General features: G+C 53.5%; 1 protein-coding gene across 2 annotated transcripts in view; it reads left to right on the top strand.

The window, feature by feature from the left end:
• The window catches only part of SCRIB (scribble planar cell polarity protein), a 128,287-nt gene that overhangs the window by 12,974 nt on the left and 101,158 nt on the right, over positions 1-14,155 (top strand). For both annotated transcript variants that reach the window (XM_058802379.1, XM_058802370.1), the window contains exons 2-5: positions 9,912-10,029; positions 10,222-10,300; positions 11,608-11,697; positions 12,290-12,346. In XM_058802379.1, the coding sequence (XP_058658362.1) occupies positions 9,912-10,029; positions 10,222-10,300; positions 11,608-11,697; positions 12,290-12,346 (344 nt within the window). The remainder of the gene's footprint in view (positions 1-9,911; positions 10,030-10,221; positions 10,301-11,607; positions 11,698-12,289; positions 12,347-14,155) is intronic.

Here is a 14,155-nt window from a genome sequence, read left to right on the forward strand (position 1 = left end):
TGGAGCATGCAGCAGCTCTGCTTCCTCCAGGAGCAGGAGGAACATGCCAAGCCCTTGTTTAACCAGGAAAATGGGAAGGAAACACAAGGCTCAGATGCATGAGCTGGTTTTGCTGCCAGCATTAGAGGAGCTGCTGTGTTGCACTCTGACAGATGGATGGACAGACACCTCCTGCCTGCAGTGCAGGGTCCCATGCATTCATCCAGCCTAGAGACAAACTCAGAGCTCATCTGGGAGCCCAGCCCATGGTGGCATGGGAAGCAGGCCCTCCTGCTCGTGAATCACAAGGAGCATTGTAATTATTTTGCTGCTGCACAGTATGATGCTGCCTTTAATTAAACGTGTGCTGTCCTGCTGGAGGCAGGGACTGCTCTAGCATGGCTGGACTGGTGGGCTTGAAATTCTCTGAGGAGAAATGAGGGGTGAGGAGACTGAGGAGCACCTTAGCATGGGCACTTCCAGGGCTGAAGGGTTGGCAGAACCTCTGCCTTGGAGCCCTTGGCTCCTGTTGGAGGAGTGGCCACACAACAGGCACGGCTGGGGTGCTTGGTCCCTGGAGAAAATCACCTGTTACCAGCACTGCTGGCCCAGGGCTGCTGCCTGGGGCAGCCTGGCTTGTCACAGGTTGTTTTTGAAGAAGAGGAGTGTGGGAGAACAGGTTGTAAAAGAGTAGAGATGGTGCTGAAGGCAATCTCACCCCTGATGAATTGCAGCTGTACTAATTACCGAAGAGTGGGGACAGCCTTATCCTTAATAGTCCCAGGTGTGTCCAATAAGGATGGGTGTTAGAAAAGAGGGGGTTAGCTGGGTGAGAGTCCTTCAGAGTCAGAGTTTGCTGGCTGTGCTGTGAGCAGGAAGGGTCAGGATGTGCTGTGAGGGACAGACAGACTCAGGTGGCTGTGCAAGGGGCAGGAAGGAGTTGGCTGGTCCTGCAGAAGGAAAAAGGAAGAAGAGCAGGAGGCGATGTTGTGTGGAGCTGCCCTGGAAGTTTACAGAGAAGGTATGAGAGTTTTTTTCACTGTAGGATAACAAACTGATGGTGCCAGTCAGTTTGAGTCTGCTGTTAATTGGTGCCAAGCACCAGCACTGGTAAATGGTGCCCTGTGTGAGGAGAGAACACCTACAAGGGAGGTGTCTGAGCCTTGCTGTTCGGGCAGCAGAGCTGGGAGCACCATGGTGGTTTGGCTGCAGGAGCAGAGTCTCTGTCCCATTCCAGAGCCAAGATTGTGTGCTTGTGGTGTAGAGCCTGTTCCTGATTCCAGCTGTGCAAATTGTCACCACCTGCTTCCAGAGCCCTTGGCATGAGTGTGGCATTGTTGTAGCTCTGTGGTTAGGCTGGTGCTTGCCTCCTTTTCCCCTGGCACGTGTCCTGCTCTGCTCCAGCAGTGCTGCTGTTTGGTACCTGCAGAGGTTCTGCACTGGAACCTGCCTAAAGCTGCTGGGCTGGGGGAAGGATGTCCCCAGAGCCTGTGAGGACACTGGGCAGTCCCCCCTTTGTGTCTGCTCTTAGCAGGAGGGTCCTGGGGCCAAGGCAGCTCCACAAGCTGTGCTGAGCACAGCATGGCTCCTTCTCCATGGAGGAGCCCAGCTGTCTGTCTGTCTGTCCTCCTCTCTGTCTGTACCTCTTTTCACAGGTACAGGTGAGAACATGGGGAGCACGAGGTGATGCTGGGGAACAAAGACTCCCCTATATCCTGGCTCCCTTCCCATGACATTATGAGATTAGACACCAGGTGAAGGGAGAGCTGGAGCTTAGCCCTGCTTAGGCCAGAAACCCTTTTTTTGTAGCCTCAGGAAAACAAAGGTTTGGGAAAGAGTGGTGGTGCTGGCCTGGGAGGGGGGATCAGCCTGCTTGCAGTCACATTTGGTGTTTTCCAGGAGCCAGGCTCAGCAGCCAGACACTTTCTGTGTTTCCCTGGCAGTGCAGGTGCATCTCCTGCAGGTGTGCAGGAGCACCCAGGCTGGTGTTGCCCTTGTGGGCACAGGGATGGGCACAGGGCTCGGAGCTTGCTGCAGACACCAGCGGGCTGCCAGGGAGCTCGGTGGCTCTGTCCCTGACCCTGCCATGCTCCATCAGGGGGTTCCAGGCCTGCAGCCCGTTCCCCCTTGCCAGAGCAGCTGCAGCAGCCCCCTGGGCCAGCGTGGGGGTGGCTGTGGTGGCCCAGCACTGTCACCCCACAGCCAGTCTGCCTCTCTGTCCCCAATCCTCATGGTTGGCTTTCCAGGCCTGCCCTTGGGACTTTACTCTTTCTGGGAAATGGCATAGCTGAGTGGTGGCTCAGAGGGTTTGTCCTGAGCCTTTTATCCATTGTCCTTTCTCCCTTTTTCATTTTCCACCTCTTGGTCTGGCTGAATGAGTGAGTGGGGGGCGGACCAAGGCTCTGCCAAGCATCAGCTGCAGCAGGAGGGAGATGTGGGGGTGGTGTCTGAATTCCTGGCATCACTGGACACTGTGCTTCTCTTAGGTCACCTCACAGCCCCAGCAGCCCTTTGTTCATGTCCTGGGGCTCTGCTGCAGCCTCAGCACTCTTGCTGGGAGCTTCACAGACACATCACATCAGCTGGACAGACACAACTTGGAGGCTTGGTCACGGCAGGGAGGGGATGGAACCTGCTGCAGATGGTTCCTTAAGGACAGAGAATGGGCTTAGAGGGCCCTTTGAGATTCTGCTGTGTGTGTACATGTCACTTGTGACTATGCTGTGTGTGTATGCATGTCACATGTGACTCTGGTATGTGTGTGACTGCTGTGTGTATGCATGTCACATGTGACTCTGCGGTGTGTGTACATGTGTGTGACTGCTGTGCATGCATGTCATGTGTGATGTGTGTGTGCATGTGTCTGACTGCTGTGTGTGCGTGTCACATGTGACTGCTGTGTGAATACATGTCACATGTGACTCTGATGTGTGTGCATGTCACAAGGCATTGCTGTGTGTGCACATCCTGCCCCAGGGGCTGTAGCTGACCTCTCTCTGAGCAGAGCTTGGACCACCTGGGACAGCAGGTCCCTTCCAGGCTCACCCCCTGCGTGGCTCTGCATGGATCTCTGTGCTGCAGGTTGCCTTGTGGAGCGAGCTGCTGTCCCTGACAGCCTGTCCCTCCTCCACCTGCCCCTGTGCATTTCTGGGGCTGTTGGTTCTCCAGAACATCCCCTGCTGTCTGGACATGCCTGGCAGCTCCGTTCTGGAGCCTGCAGGGCCTGGGATGCCTCCCTGGTGCTGCTCCAGGCTGAGGACAGGTTCAGTCTCTGGGGCAGGTTTGGAGCAGGACAGTTGTTTCCCCATGCAGGGGGTGAGGAAGGGGTATAAGGGGATACAGTATGGGTAAATGAAGGTGGTACAGAATCTAATCTTATCCCCTAAAGAGTTGCAGCTGAACCAGTTACTAAAGATTAGGAGCAGGCCTGATGTTAACAGGCCACACCTGTAGCCAATAAGAACAGTGTTATAAAAGAGTGGATTGGTGGGATCTAGAGTCAGTTGGCTGCTGCAAGGACAAGGAGGAGTCAGTGCTAGAGGAGATGCCTACAAGAAACATCAAGGAGGTATGAAACTAGCAATATGGAACATTTGCAATGTAATGACAATAGAACTCTTGATACATAATGACAACACAGGGGTCCTGTTGTCCCTGCTCAGGAGTGGCTCATCTCATCCTGAGCTTGGCCAGTGCCTCCTCCAGTGTCACCCATCCATGCTGCTGGTGCTGGCCCATTGTGCCACGCTGGGTTATGAGGGCAGAGGGTTGTTCCTGGCTCAGGTGGGCATTTCCTTCCTCCTGGGAGCACTCTGCTGTGGACCTGGAGCTGTGCCCTGCCCTGCCTGAGGTGCAGGCACACCTTGGGTTGTTCCTGGCTCAGATGGGCATCTCCTTCCTCCCAGGAGCACTCTGCTTCCCTGTGGGCCTGGAGCTGTGCCCTGCCTGAGGTACAGGCACACCTCGCGGTTCCCCAGGGACAGGGACTTTGGTGCCCCTTGCTGGCTGGCCGGCTGTGCCAGTGGGCGTTGGCCATGCTGGAGGATCATGTGCAGGGTCAGCCGTGGGTGCGTGGGGCTGCCCAGGTGTTCCCCTGCTCGGCAGGAGCCAAAGGTGAGTGTGGCAGGGCAGGCTGTGTGTGCTGCTCCCAGCGTGTCTGGTTCCCAAACCGGCTGAGCCTGCTCCTGTTCCTGTGGGTAACACCAGGCCAGCCCAGAGTGGGGTGTGGGAGTGTTCCTGGGGCAGGACTGGCCTCCCCATGAGGGTGAGCATGGCTGGGCTGGCTCTGCTTCACAGAACCACAGAATAATGAGCTTGCAAGAGACCTCTGCCCATGCCCTAACACCTTGACTATAGCACCAAGTGCCATGTCCAGGCTTTTTTTAAACACATCCAGAGATGGTGATTCTGCCACCTCCCTGGGAAGAGCATTCCAGGGCTTTATTGTTCTTTCAGTGAAAAATTTATTCCTAATACCCAACCTGTACCTTTCCTGATGTAGTTTGAGACTGTGTCCTCTGGTTCTGTCAGTGCTGCCCAGTGGGAGAGACTGACCCCGCCTGTCTGCAGCCTCCCCTCAGGAAGGTGTAGAGAGCAATAAGGTCACCTCTAAGCCTCCTCTTCTCCAGGCTGAGCACCCCCAGCTCCTTCAAACGTTCCTCACAGGGTTTGTGTTCCCAGCCCCTCTCCAGCCTCGTTGCCTCCTCTGGATGTGCTCAAGCATCTCACCATCCTCCCCAAACTGAGGGCCGAGAACTGGACACGGTGCTTGGCTGCTGCAGGGGCTGACCTGGACGGGCTCATTTTGGGCACAGCTTTGGCTGTCACTGTGTGATCCTGCTGTCAGCACTGGGGTTTCCTCTTCCATGAACTGATGTCAAATGCAGTGCTCTGGATCAGACGGCTCGCTAATAATTGTGTGGAGTTTCATCCTTTGTCACTCCTGCATAAATCAGCCAGTTGGAACTGGCCCAGAGCAGGCCACAGGGATGATTAGAGGGCTGGAGCACCTCTCCAGTGATGAAAGGCTGAGACACTTGGGATTGTTCAGCTGGGAGAAGAGAGAGCTCTAGGAGACCTTAGTGCAGGCTTTCAGTACCTGCAGGGGCTGCAGGAAAGCTGGAGAGGGACTTTGCACAAGGGCTTGGAGGGACAGCACCAGGGGAATGGCTTCCCACTGCCAGAGGGCAGGGATGAATGGGATATTGGGCAGGAATTGTTCCCTGGCAGGGTGGGGAGGCCCTGGCACAGGGTGCCCAGAGACACTGTGGCTGCCCCATCCCTGGAAATGTCCAAGGCCAGGCTGGGTAGGGTTTGGAGCAGTCTGGGACAGTGAAAGGTGTCCCTGCCCATAGCAGCAAGTGGGATTGGGTGATCTTGAAGGTCCCTTTCTACCCAAACCTTTCTATGGTTTGGCACCCCAAAGCTGCCATCACATACCTTCCAGTCAAAACAGAGTTCAGCACTGAAATCCCAGTACCAGGTGTCTCCAATCTCCAGTTTAGGGGGGAAAAAAACCCACCCTGTGCCAAGGACAGGATGCAGAAAGCAAGAGGCAGGTCTGTAGAGAGGAGCTGTGGGACTTGTGGATGTGGAGGGATTGTGGGGTGTCACTGGGCGGGGTTTGGCCAAATTCTGCTGGTTCCATCCCATGGGTGATGCTGACCACACTCAGTGTGTGACTGGCGGCAGCAGTGAGGGGTGTTTGAGGGGTTTTATTGGTTTCACTGGGGCCAAGAGGCTGCCCTGGGAGGAGGGCATGTGGTGGAGCCAGGGCCCCGAGGCGTTTTGGGCCATCCCCTATGGTTTGAGCAGCCTTCCCTGGCCTCATCCTCATCCTGTCCTGAGCAGGAGCTGCACTGGAGATCTCCCAGGTACCTTCCACCATGAATTATTGCATGGCTCTGTGATGGAGGTCTGTGATACACAAAGGATTGGAAGGATATTATATCTGGTCATAGCTCAGTCCCTTTTGACTGAAAAAGCCATGGGTCTAGGTTGCCCCCTTTTGTCTTTCTTAAAGTTAATTTAGTTTCAGAACTTAGCGAAACACTTGAATGTGTTTGCATACATTTGGCTCTCAAGGGGCTGCTGAGGGAGGATGTTACATCTGAAAACCTGCTGAGGAACCTGAATTTCACAGTTTTCTGCCTTTTTTTGCAGTGTTGTCATTTTGTGGAGCATTTCTTACCTTTTGGCATATGGTTCTTCACAAACTCTTTATACCTGTCCCTAATTAATGACTATTTAATGTATTTCCAGTTGGCTGCACTGTGTCTGCTGTGGGCATTTTAAGAGCTTATGTCCCTGAATTTGCATTGCAGGACAGTTTTGTAGCTGTTTTCTGCCTTATCTACCCTGTGAATACTCCCATGCTTCAACAGAGAATATCTTTGTAGTGCACCCTGCTTGGCAAAGGCTTTTTCCCCCAGTGACACCCAGCTGCTCTTATGTTTTTAGGGTTTTTTTGTTAGTGATAACTTCCATCGCACTCTGAGATGCTGGAATATTCCTGTGCTGATTCTGGATTCCTGTGTGCTGGAATTTTTCTGTGCTGGTCCTTGTGGGCTTTGGGCTGCCAGGAAACAGGGAGAGATTGGGCTTACCTTTTTTTCAAACTTCTGTTTTTAATCTACTCTGAGTCCAGTTTGGACACTGAGGGATCTGGGTTGGGCAGATTTGGTGTTATTTTATTTTATAGATCAGCAAACATTGAAGTTTGGGGGGAGTTTCTCTTTAAATGTGGTGCCAAATCCAGGGGTTTGCTTTGTCAGCTCTGGGAATTGGGATAAGCTTTGATTAGCAAAAGGGATAATTGCCAGTCTGCAGAGACGTGTAATCAAGATTTCACTCTTAGTTCTAGTAAGAATTTAAAAATCATTTTGTTCTCACTTTCAAGTGTCACAAGTGAATCTCCTGTGCAGCCTTTGCTTTGAGTTGTTGGCTGAGCTGAAGGCTTCAGCTCCCAGAACACTGAGCTGGAAATGACATGGAAATTCATGCCAGAGGCAGCGTTTGCAGCTCTTGGTCACATCCTCTTGCCATCTCTCTTTGGCAAACATAAAACCTGCATTCAGGCATGAAAACACTGCAATTCTCACATTTGTTTTTCTGGCTACCACTGTTGGCTGGTTTTACTTGTTGTCACATCTACATGTTTTATTCAGGTCCAGTGTAAGTGATTCTGCCAAGGGGGACACAGCTCCTGCAGTTCTGCACGTGGGCTGTGCCCAGCTCTGGCAGTGCCAGGGGGTTCAGAAACCTTTTTTCTAAGAAAAAGAAAGGAGCTGGGAGCTGCTGCACCACACGCAGCCTGGGTTTATTCATTTAATACACCTAAATTGTCCTTTAAAAGTGTGGAGATGTGTTCTGAGGCCCCCTGTGCCCTGGGCAGCAGTGCTCAGCCCCTGTGGTTGTTTTCCAGTGTGCAGACTCTGGCAGGCCAGCACCATGTCTTGTCTGGAATTTCCTTGCATTCTAAAATTAGGAGAAGGCTCTAGGAAACAATAGCAAATCAAGTCTGTAAACTCCTGCTCCTCTGGATCTTTGTTGTCATTGAGACTTTCACCCACTTCCTTTTCACTGAGCTGGTCTGCATGAGATAAACTGAGCTAAACAGGGCCACTGATGAGCTGGTGAGAGGGGTTATCTTTAAATTTATTTACTCATTGCACAGTTATTATGGTCCTTTAGGACATCAGAGGTGTGAATTTCCCGTCAGTGCTGTCCATCCCTGATCACACCCCTGTGCAGAGTGGGAGCAGGAGAGCAGCTGGGGTTTGTGCCCATCAGACACACACCTGAGCCCAGCAGTGTGTCCTGTGGGATTGGAGCTGCAGAGCCTTGGGTGTATGCAGAAACTGCTCCAGGTACACCTGCAGAGCTTGTGGTGGTCACTGCAGGAGGGGGAGCAGCTCCCTTGTGCCCTGTGCATCTTCTCAGGGTTCTGTTTGCTCCTCCTTTGCTCTGCTCTGTGCTCGTTTTCTGCAGTGTTGGGGGTGCTCCACACCTGGAGGTACCTGCAGGAGTTCCTGGGGAGCTGTGCCCAACAGCTCCTATGCAGGTGGACACCTGGAAAGGCACCAGGAGTTCCTGTTGAGCTCTGCCCAGCAGCTCCTGTGCAGGTGGGCACCTGGAAAGGTACCTGGAAAGGCACCAGGAGTTCCTGTTAAGCCCTGCCCAGCAGCTCCTGTGCAGGTGGGCACCTGGAAAGGCTCCAGGAGTTCCTGGGGAGCCCTGCCCAGCAGCTCCTGTGCAGGTGGCTACCTGGAAAGGCACCTGGAAAGGCACCAGGAGTTCCTGGGGAGCTCTGCCCAGCAGCTCCTGTGCAGGTGGCTACCTGGAAAGGCACCTGGAAAGGCTCCAGGAGTTCCTGGGGAGCCCTGCCCAGCAGCTCCTGTGCTCCTGGAAAGGCACCTGAGGAGGGGGGCTCAGAGCCTGCTCTGGTCTGGTCCCTGTCAGTGTGGGCTGCAGGAGGAGCCCTGACCCTGGCCGTGCTTTGGGACCTCAGGATGACCCCAGGGTTGCCTCTCCTGTGCTGCTGTGGCCCCTCCCTGCCTCTGCTGGGGACAAACACGGGGTGATGTAATTTAGACATGGCCTGTGCCTGTCCCTGCCCAGACCTGAGTTTGTCCTCGGTCACTTGTGAGCGGTTTCTGCAGTGGCCCCACGTTGTTGTTTGTTGTTCCCAGCACTCAGAAACACTCCAGGAAATGCAGCGAACACCCCAGCCCTGGTTCCCATCCTGTCCAGGAGCTGACCTCTGGCAGTGGTTAGGATCAGCTGCAGTATGTGGTCAGTTGATAATTACAGTCCATTGTGTTTACTGAGCTCGCTGGGGCTGTGGTGACTTGAAGGAGTGATTGGTGGATCCTGGAATTTCCCATTTGCAGCTGATGGACTTCTGGGAGCCCCGAGGGATGTGTGAAAAAGTCAGATGTTGTGAGGGCCCTTCCAGCCACCATTCCCATGGCTGTGGTGTTTCTAGAAAGGAGTTTTTATGCCTTGTTTAGTTCAGTGTTACCTGGGGCCGTGCTAACAGCTCACCTGTGCCTTTTCCACCTGGCACCTGCTCCTGATGTCCTCACCAAACATGCTGTGCAGCAGCAGGGACAGCTCTCTGGGCTACTGCTCTCCTGTGTTTCTCCTTTGTTGGTCCTCTGAACCTGCCCCACAAACTCAGGTGACTGCTGCAAGCTGCTCTAGGTGACCTCCCTGTGGTGCTGGGCTTCAGAGCCTGAGGGGAGCTGTTATTGTAGGAAACGGGGAATGTCTGGTCTGTGTCCTGTGCAGGAGGGAGGAGAGCAGTGGGGTCCCAGATGCTAAACGAATGATCAACCTGAACTCATTCATGCCTTTTTTCTTGTACCCCCATCCCTTGTCACCATCATATTTTCTGAAAAATCCCCTTGCCCAGGATTCTTCTCCTGGGAAGCCTCAGAGAAAAATGAAAACCATAATTATCTGATTTGCTTTTCCTGTGTTTTGCTGCTTTGGAATGTGTTTGGACATTGTTTAACAACAGGTTTCATTGGTTTCATGTGAATTGTGTTTACTATTGGCCAATTACGGCCAAGTTGTGTGAGGCTCTGGAGAGTCATGAGTTTTTTGTTATTATCTTTTAGCCTTCTGTCTGTATCCTTTCTGTATTCTTTACTATAGTATTCTTTAATATAATATAGATCGTAAAATAATAAATTAGCCCTCTAAGAACACGGAGTCAGATTCATCATTCCTCACCTTTGTTGGGGCACCCCACAAATACAAGAATCCCTTCATGGGGGTTCTGATCCATGCAGTGGCTGCCCCTGGTGGGATGGGGTGGTGGGAGCAGGCAGGCTCTCAGGGGGGATGCTCAGGCTTCCCCTGAGATGAGGATGTGGTGTTGACCCCAGAGTTGCTGCTGCTGACCCCGTTGTGTCCCTTTGTCCCAGCCTTTCTTCAGGCTCCTGAACCTGCGCAAGCTGGGCCTGAGCGACAATGAGATCCAGAGGCTGCCCCCCGAGGTGGCCAACTTCATGCAGCTGGTGGAGCTGGACATCTCCCGCAACGGTGAGCCCAGAGCTGGGCAGCAGCGGTGCCCGAACCCCACCGTGCCCTCATGCTGGGGGGAAGCTGTGCCCTCCTCGCCCTCAGCGCTCCTCAGCTCTGACTGGGCTTGTGCTGCTGTGTCTCAGGCTGCCACCACTAACTGCTGTCCCATTTTCTCATGCCTCTTTTGTTCTTTCACCTGTTTTTTTCCAGACATTCCAGAAATTCCTGAGAGCATCAAGTTCTGCAAATCCCTGGAAATCGCAGACTTCAGTGGGAATCCTCTCTCCAGGTAGGAAGGCACATGCAGCCCATTAGTCCAGCTGAGAGGGAGAACTGGGATTGCACATTGTGCCTGGCTTTCTCTGATCTTCATTTTATAATTTTGTCCTTGTGAAGCCAAGGCTGGGGTTGCCCTGCCTCTTCCAAAGCTGCAGTGTCTGCTCTCCTGGCACTGGAACGCTTGGTGCTGGAGGAGCTGAGTGAGCTCCATCCTCGGGGCCTGGGGCTGTGAGTGATGAGCTGCTGTTGTACTGGTGCCAGCAGTGAGGACTTCTGTCCTCTTGCAATGAGTTTGTTGCTCTCTTTGCACTGGTCACAAGCCTGAATGGATAAGGGCTTGTGCTGCAGAGCAGAAAAAGCCTGCATGCAATGCTCTGCACCCCAGAGCCCCTTTTGGGCCCCACTCTCTGCCCTTTTTGCCCCCTCTTAGCCCCTTTTCCACCTCTCTATTATTCAGAACTAAGGACAGCTATGCTTTGTACCCCTTTTATCTCAGTGCCCAGAGCTGTGCCCAAGCAGGAATTGTCCTTCAGTACTCTGGAGCTTTTAATGCATAAATTTGGGATCCAGTGTGGCTCCCGTGCCTCAGTGAGCCAAATTTCCAGGCACTGGTGTCCTGCTGCAGGGTCCCTGTGTGGTCCCAGGTGTCCCTTTGTGCTCAGGGCAGGTGCTGCCCAGGTTTGAGGCACATTAACTCTGCTCCCTCTCCTGGTGCCAGGCCCTGCTGCTGTGGGACAAGCTTCCCTGTTGGTGACAATCCCTGCACCACAGGAGTGACCAGCACTTTCTGCACCAGGAGTTATTTGTCAGAGCTTTTCTGCTCAAGGTCAGATGAGTTGGGGGGTGGGTGCTGAGGGATCTGTATGAGCTGCCTGCAGAGCAATTTCCTCCAGGAATTTCCTTCCAGGGCTTTTCCCTGTTCTGTCACACCTTGGGTGTGTTGTGATGGTGCCTGGCCCTGGGGAGTGCTGCAATGCCATCTGCAGGGATATCCTTTGTTTTGGGCACTTGGAATCCTTGGGAGCCCTCCTTTCCTCAAGTAAATGCTCCCATGGCAGGGTTTAGACTGGGATTTGTGCTCAGGTACTGCAGGGCTGGGTTTGCCATCCTGGACAGGTAATGTCTGGTGCAGGTGGGTTTTGTGCTCTGGGAAGCAGAGCTTGTTCTGGATCAGCAGCCAGGGTTGGTGATGGCTCCTGTTCTCCTTTCCACACGTTGATGCAAGCTGGGATGAGATTGGCTTTGGTGGATATGAGTGTTTTGGGGCATTGTGTGCTTTGCACACAGCATTAATGGAGTCTGTTCATGTTCTCACAGGCTGCCTGAGGGCTTCACCCAGCTTCGGAGCCTGGGCCACCTGGCCCTGAACGATGTGTCCCTGCAGAGCCTCCCCACTGACATTGGGAAGTGAGTATGGCCTGTTCTGGGGAGGGCTGGGCTGGGGACACCTTGCTGCTGGCACCAGGACAGTGGCAGCACCTGCAGGGACAAGCCAGGGTTGTTAAAACACCTTCCTACTGAGGTTCTGCTCCCTGCTGGGGTTTGTGGCACAGCAAGGATTGATCCAGTCTCCTCAGTCCAGTTTTCCCTGTGCTCTCAGTGCCCATTTGCCCCTTTCCAAGCAGGTGTGAGCTGCCTGATGATGTTTGATTCAGATTTGTGCTGCTGGCCAGTGGCCTCGTGGGGTGCAGTGCCTCTCCCATGGGGTTTGCCCTTCCTCATGAGAGGGGTTTGACCTTTCTGGGGAGGCAGTCCTGTTGTGGCAGCGTGTTCCTTGTCCTGAGTATGGGCACAGTGTTGTTCCTTGTGGCTGCAGCAAGCACCTGTGTCCACAGAGCCATTTTCATCGTGTGTCTGTTCACATCTCCATCCACATGTGCACACTCATGCATTGCACAGGACACCAGGGGTGGTTCCAAGGGAAGGGACATGAGCAGCCCCTGGTATCCCTGAGCCCTGTCCAGTGAACCTGGCTTTCTTGCTCCCTTTTCTCTTGCAGTTTGGCAAACCTGGTGACTTTGGAGCTGCGTGAGAACCTGCTAAAGACTCTCCCCACGTGAGTGTCTGTCTGGGGGCTGCAGGAGTCTCCTGCCTGGTCCTTCCTGCTGCTCCCTCAGGGACCAGGGCAGGCACCATCACCTGGCTGGGGAGGGCTCAGGCTGGGCACAAATTGGCTGCACCTTGCTGGATTTCCTTAAATTGGGGCGAGGAGGGAGAGGATGGTGCAGGGCTGAAGAGTAGCAAAGGATGTTCAGAGTCTGCACTCAGCCTGTGTAAGGATTGGTTTAGAATAGGCAGGGCTCCCAAAACCAGCTGCTGGAAATAGTGAGAACCCCATTTTTCCTGAAGAGCCGGAGCAGGGTGGATTATTTTGGAAAGAAAGAGAAAACTGTGGATGGGTGTGTAGGAGGAGCTCTGTGCACAGTGAGGTTCAGGATTTGAGGAGCACAGCTGAAGGGTCCATTTTGCTCTTGACATCTGTTCTGTTGGATATCCCTCCTGTTTATTCTGGGTGGGATAACTGCCTCCCCTGCAGCAAAGCTAAGCCAGCAAGGGAGAAGAGGTAAGTGTTGTTCCATGTGCTGGAGTCAGGGATAGGGATGAGTTCATGGCAGGGAACATGGTTCATGGCGGAGGTGATGCTCTCAGGTGGATGGACGTGGAGAACTGCCCAGTTGCTACTTCAGTCTTTGCTCTGGCTCTATCAGAGTTTGTTGAGTTTTCTGCCCTCCAGCAGCTCTGTCAGCTCATTGCCTGCCTGCTCATGCATCCCACTGATGATTCCCCCAGCTTGCCTTGGAGTCACTGAAAGGATTCTGCTGACTCCTTCTTGAGCAGCAGCTGTTTTGGGGCCACCTGAACCCCTCAGGGAAGGTGTGATGTGTGCAGCTGCTGTCACAGCTGTCTTCACAGCTCTCTTGCAGTTCCTTTTGAGCAGCAGTTGTTTTGGGGCCACCTGAACTCCTCAGGGAAGGTGTGATGTGTGCAGCTGCTGTCACACCTGTCCTCAGATTACAGCTCCTGGCAGGAGCTCAGTTTGTCTGCTGGCACTACCCCTGTAGGAGCACAGATCAGAATCACAAATGGCCTGGTCTGATGCCAGCCAGCACATCCCTTGTGCCCAGCAGTGACCCTGTCACAGAAAGGTGACAGGAAGGGACAGCTGAGATGGTCCCATGTGGAGTGTCACCACACAGGGCAATCTGGGTTAGAGCTCCTTATTCTGGAGCCCCAGGATGGTTTGGCTTGGAAGGGACCTCAAGGCTCATCACATTCCAGCCCATTGCCTTGGGCAGGGATTAGAGCTCCTTATCATGGAACCCCAGGATGGTTTGGGTTGGAAAGGACCTTAAGGCTCATGATGTTCCAGCCCATTATTGCCTTGGGCAGGGGCACTTTCCAAGGTGCGGGGAGCTCCAAGCCTCGTCCAGCCTGGCCTTGGACACTTATTGTGGGCTGAGAACTGGCAAGCAGAGGAGTTGGGGTCCTGGTGTGGCTGCTCTTGTGTCTGTTCCTGTCCTGGTGCTCACACAGGCAGCTACCACAGCTGGCTGACCCCATGTCAGCAAAGGGTGCAGCAGCTTCATCCAGGGCTGAGCTTCCAAACTGCAGAGTGTCACTGTGATGTTTTCTGAAAAATCCCTTCACCAGGATTTCTTCTGGGAAGTTGAGGAGCCTCAGAGAAAAATGTAAATGATAATTATCTGATTGCTTCTCCTTGTGTTTTGCTGCTTTAGAATGTGGTAGGTGATTCTTTCATGGGTTCCATGTGAATTGTGTTGTCTTAATAACCAATCACAGCCAGCTGTGTCAGACTCTCTGAGGAGTCACAAGTTTTTATTATTCATTCTTCTGTCTGTATCCT

The sequence above is a fragment of the Ammospiza caudacuta genome, chromosome 1 (assembly GCF_027887145.1).
Source record: "Ammospiza caudacuta isolate bAmmCau1 chromosome 1, bAmmCau1.pri, whole genome shotgun sequence".
In the NCBI taxonomy this organism is placed as follows: Eukaryota; Metazoa; Chordata; class Aves; order Passeriformes; family Passerellidae; genus Ammospiza; species Ammospiza caudacuta.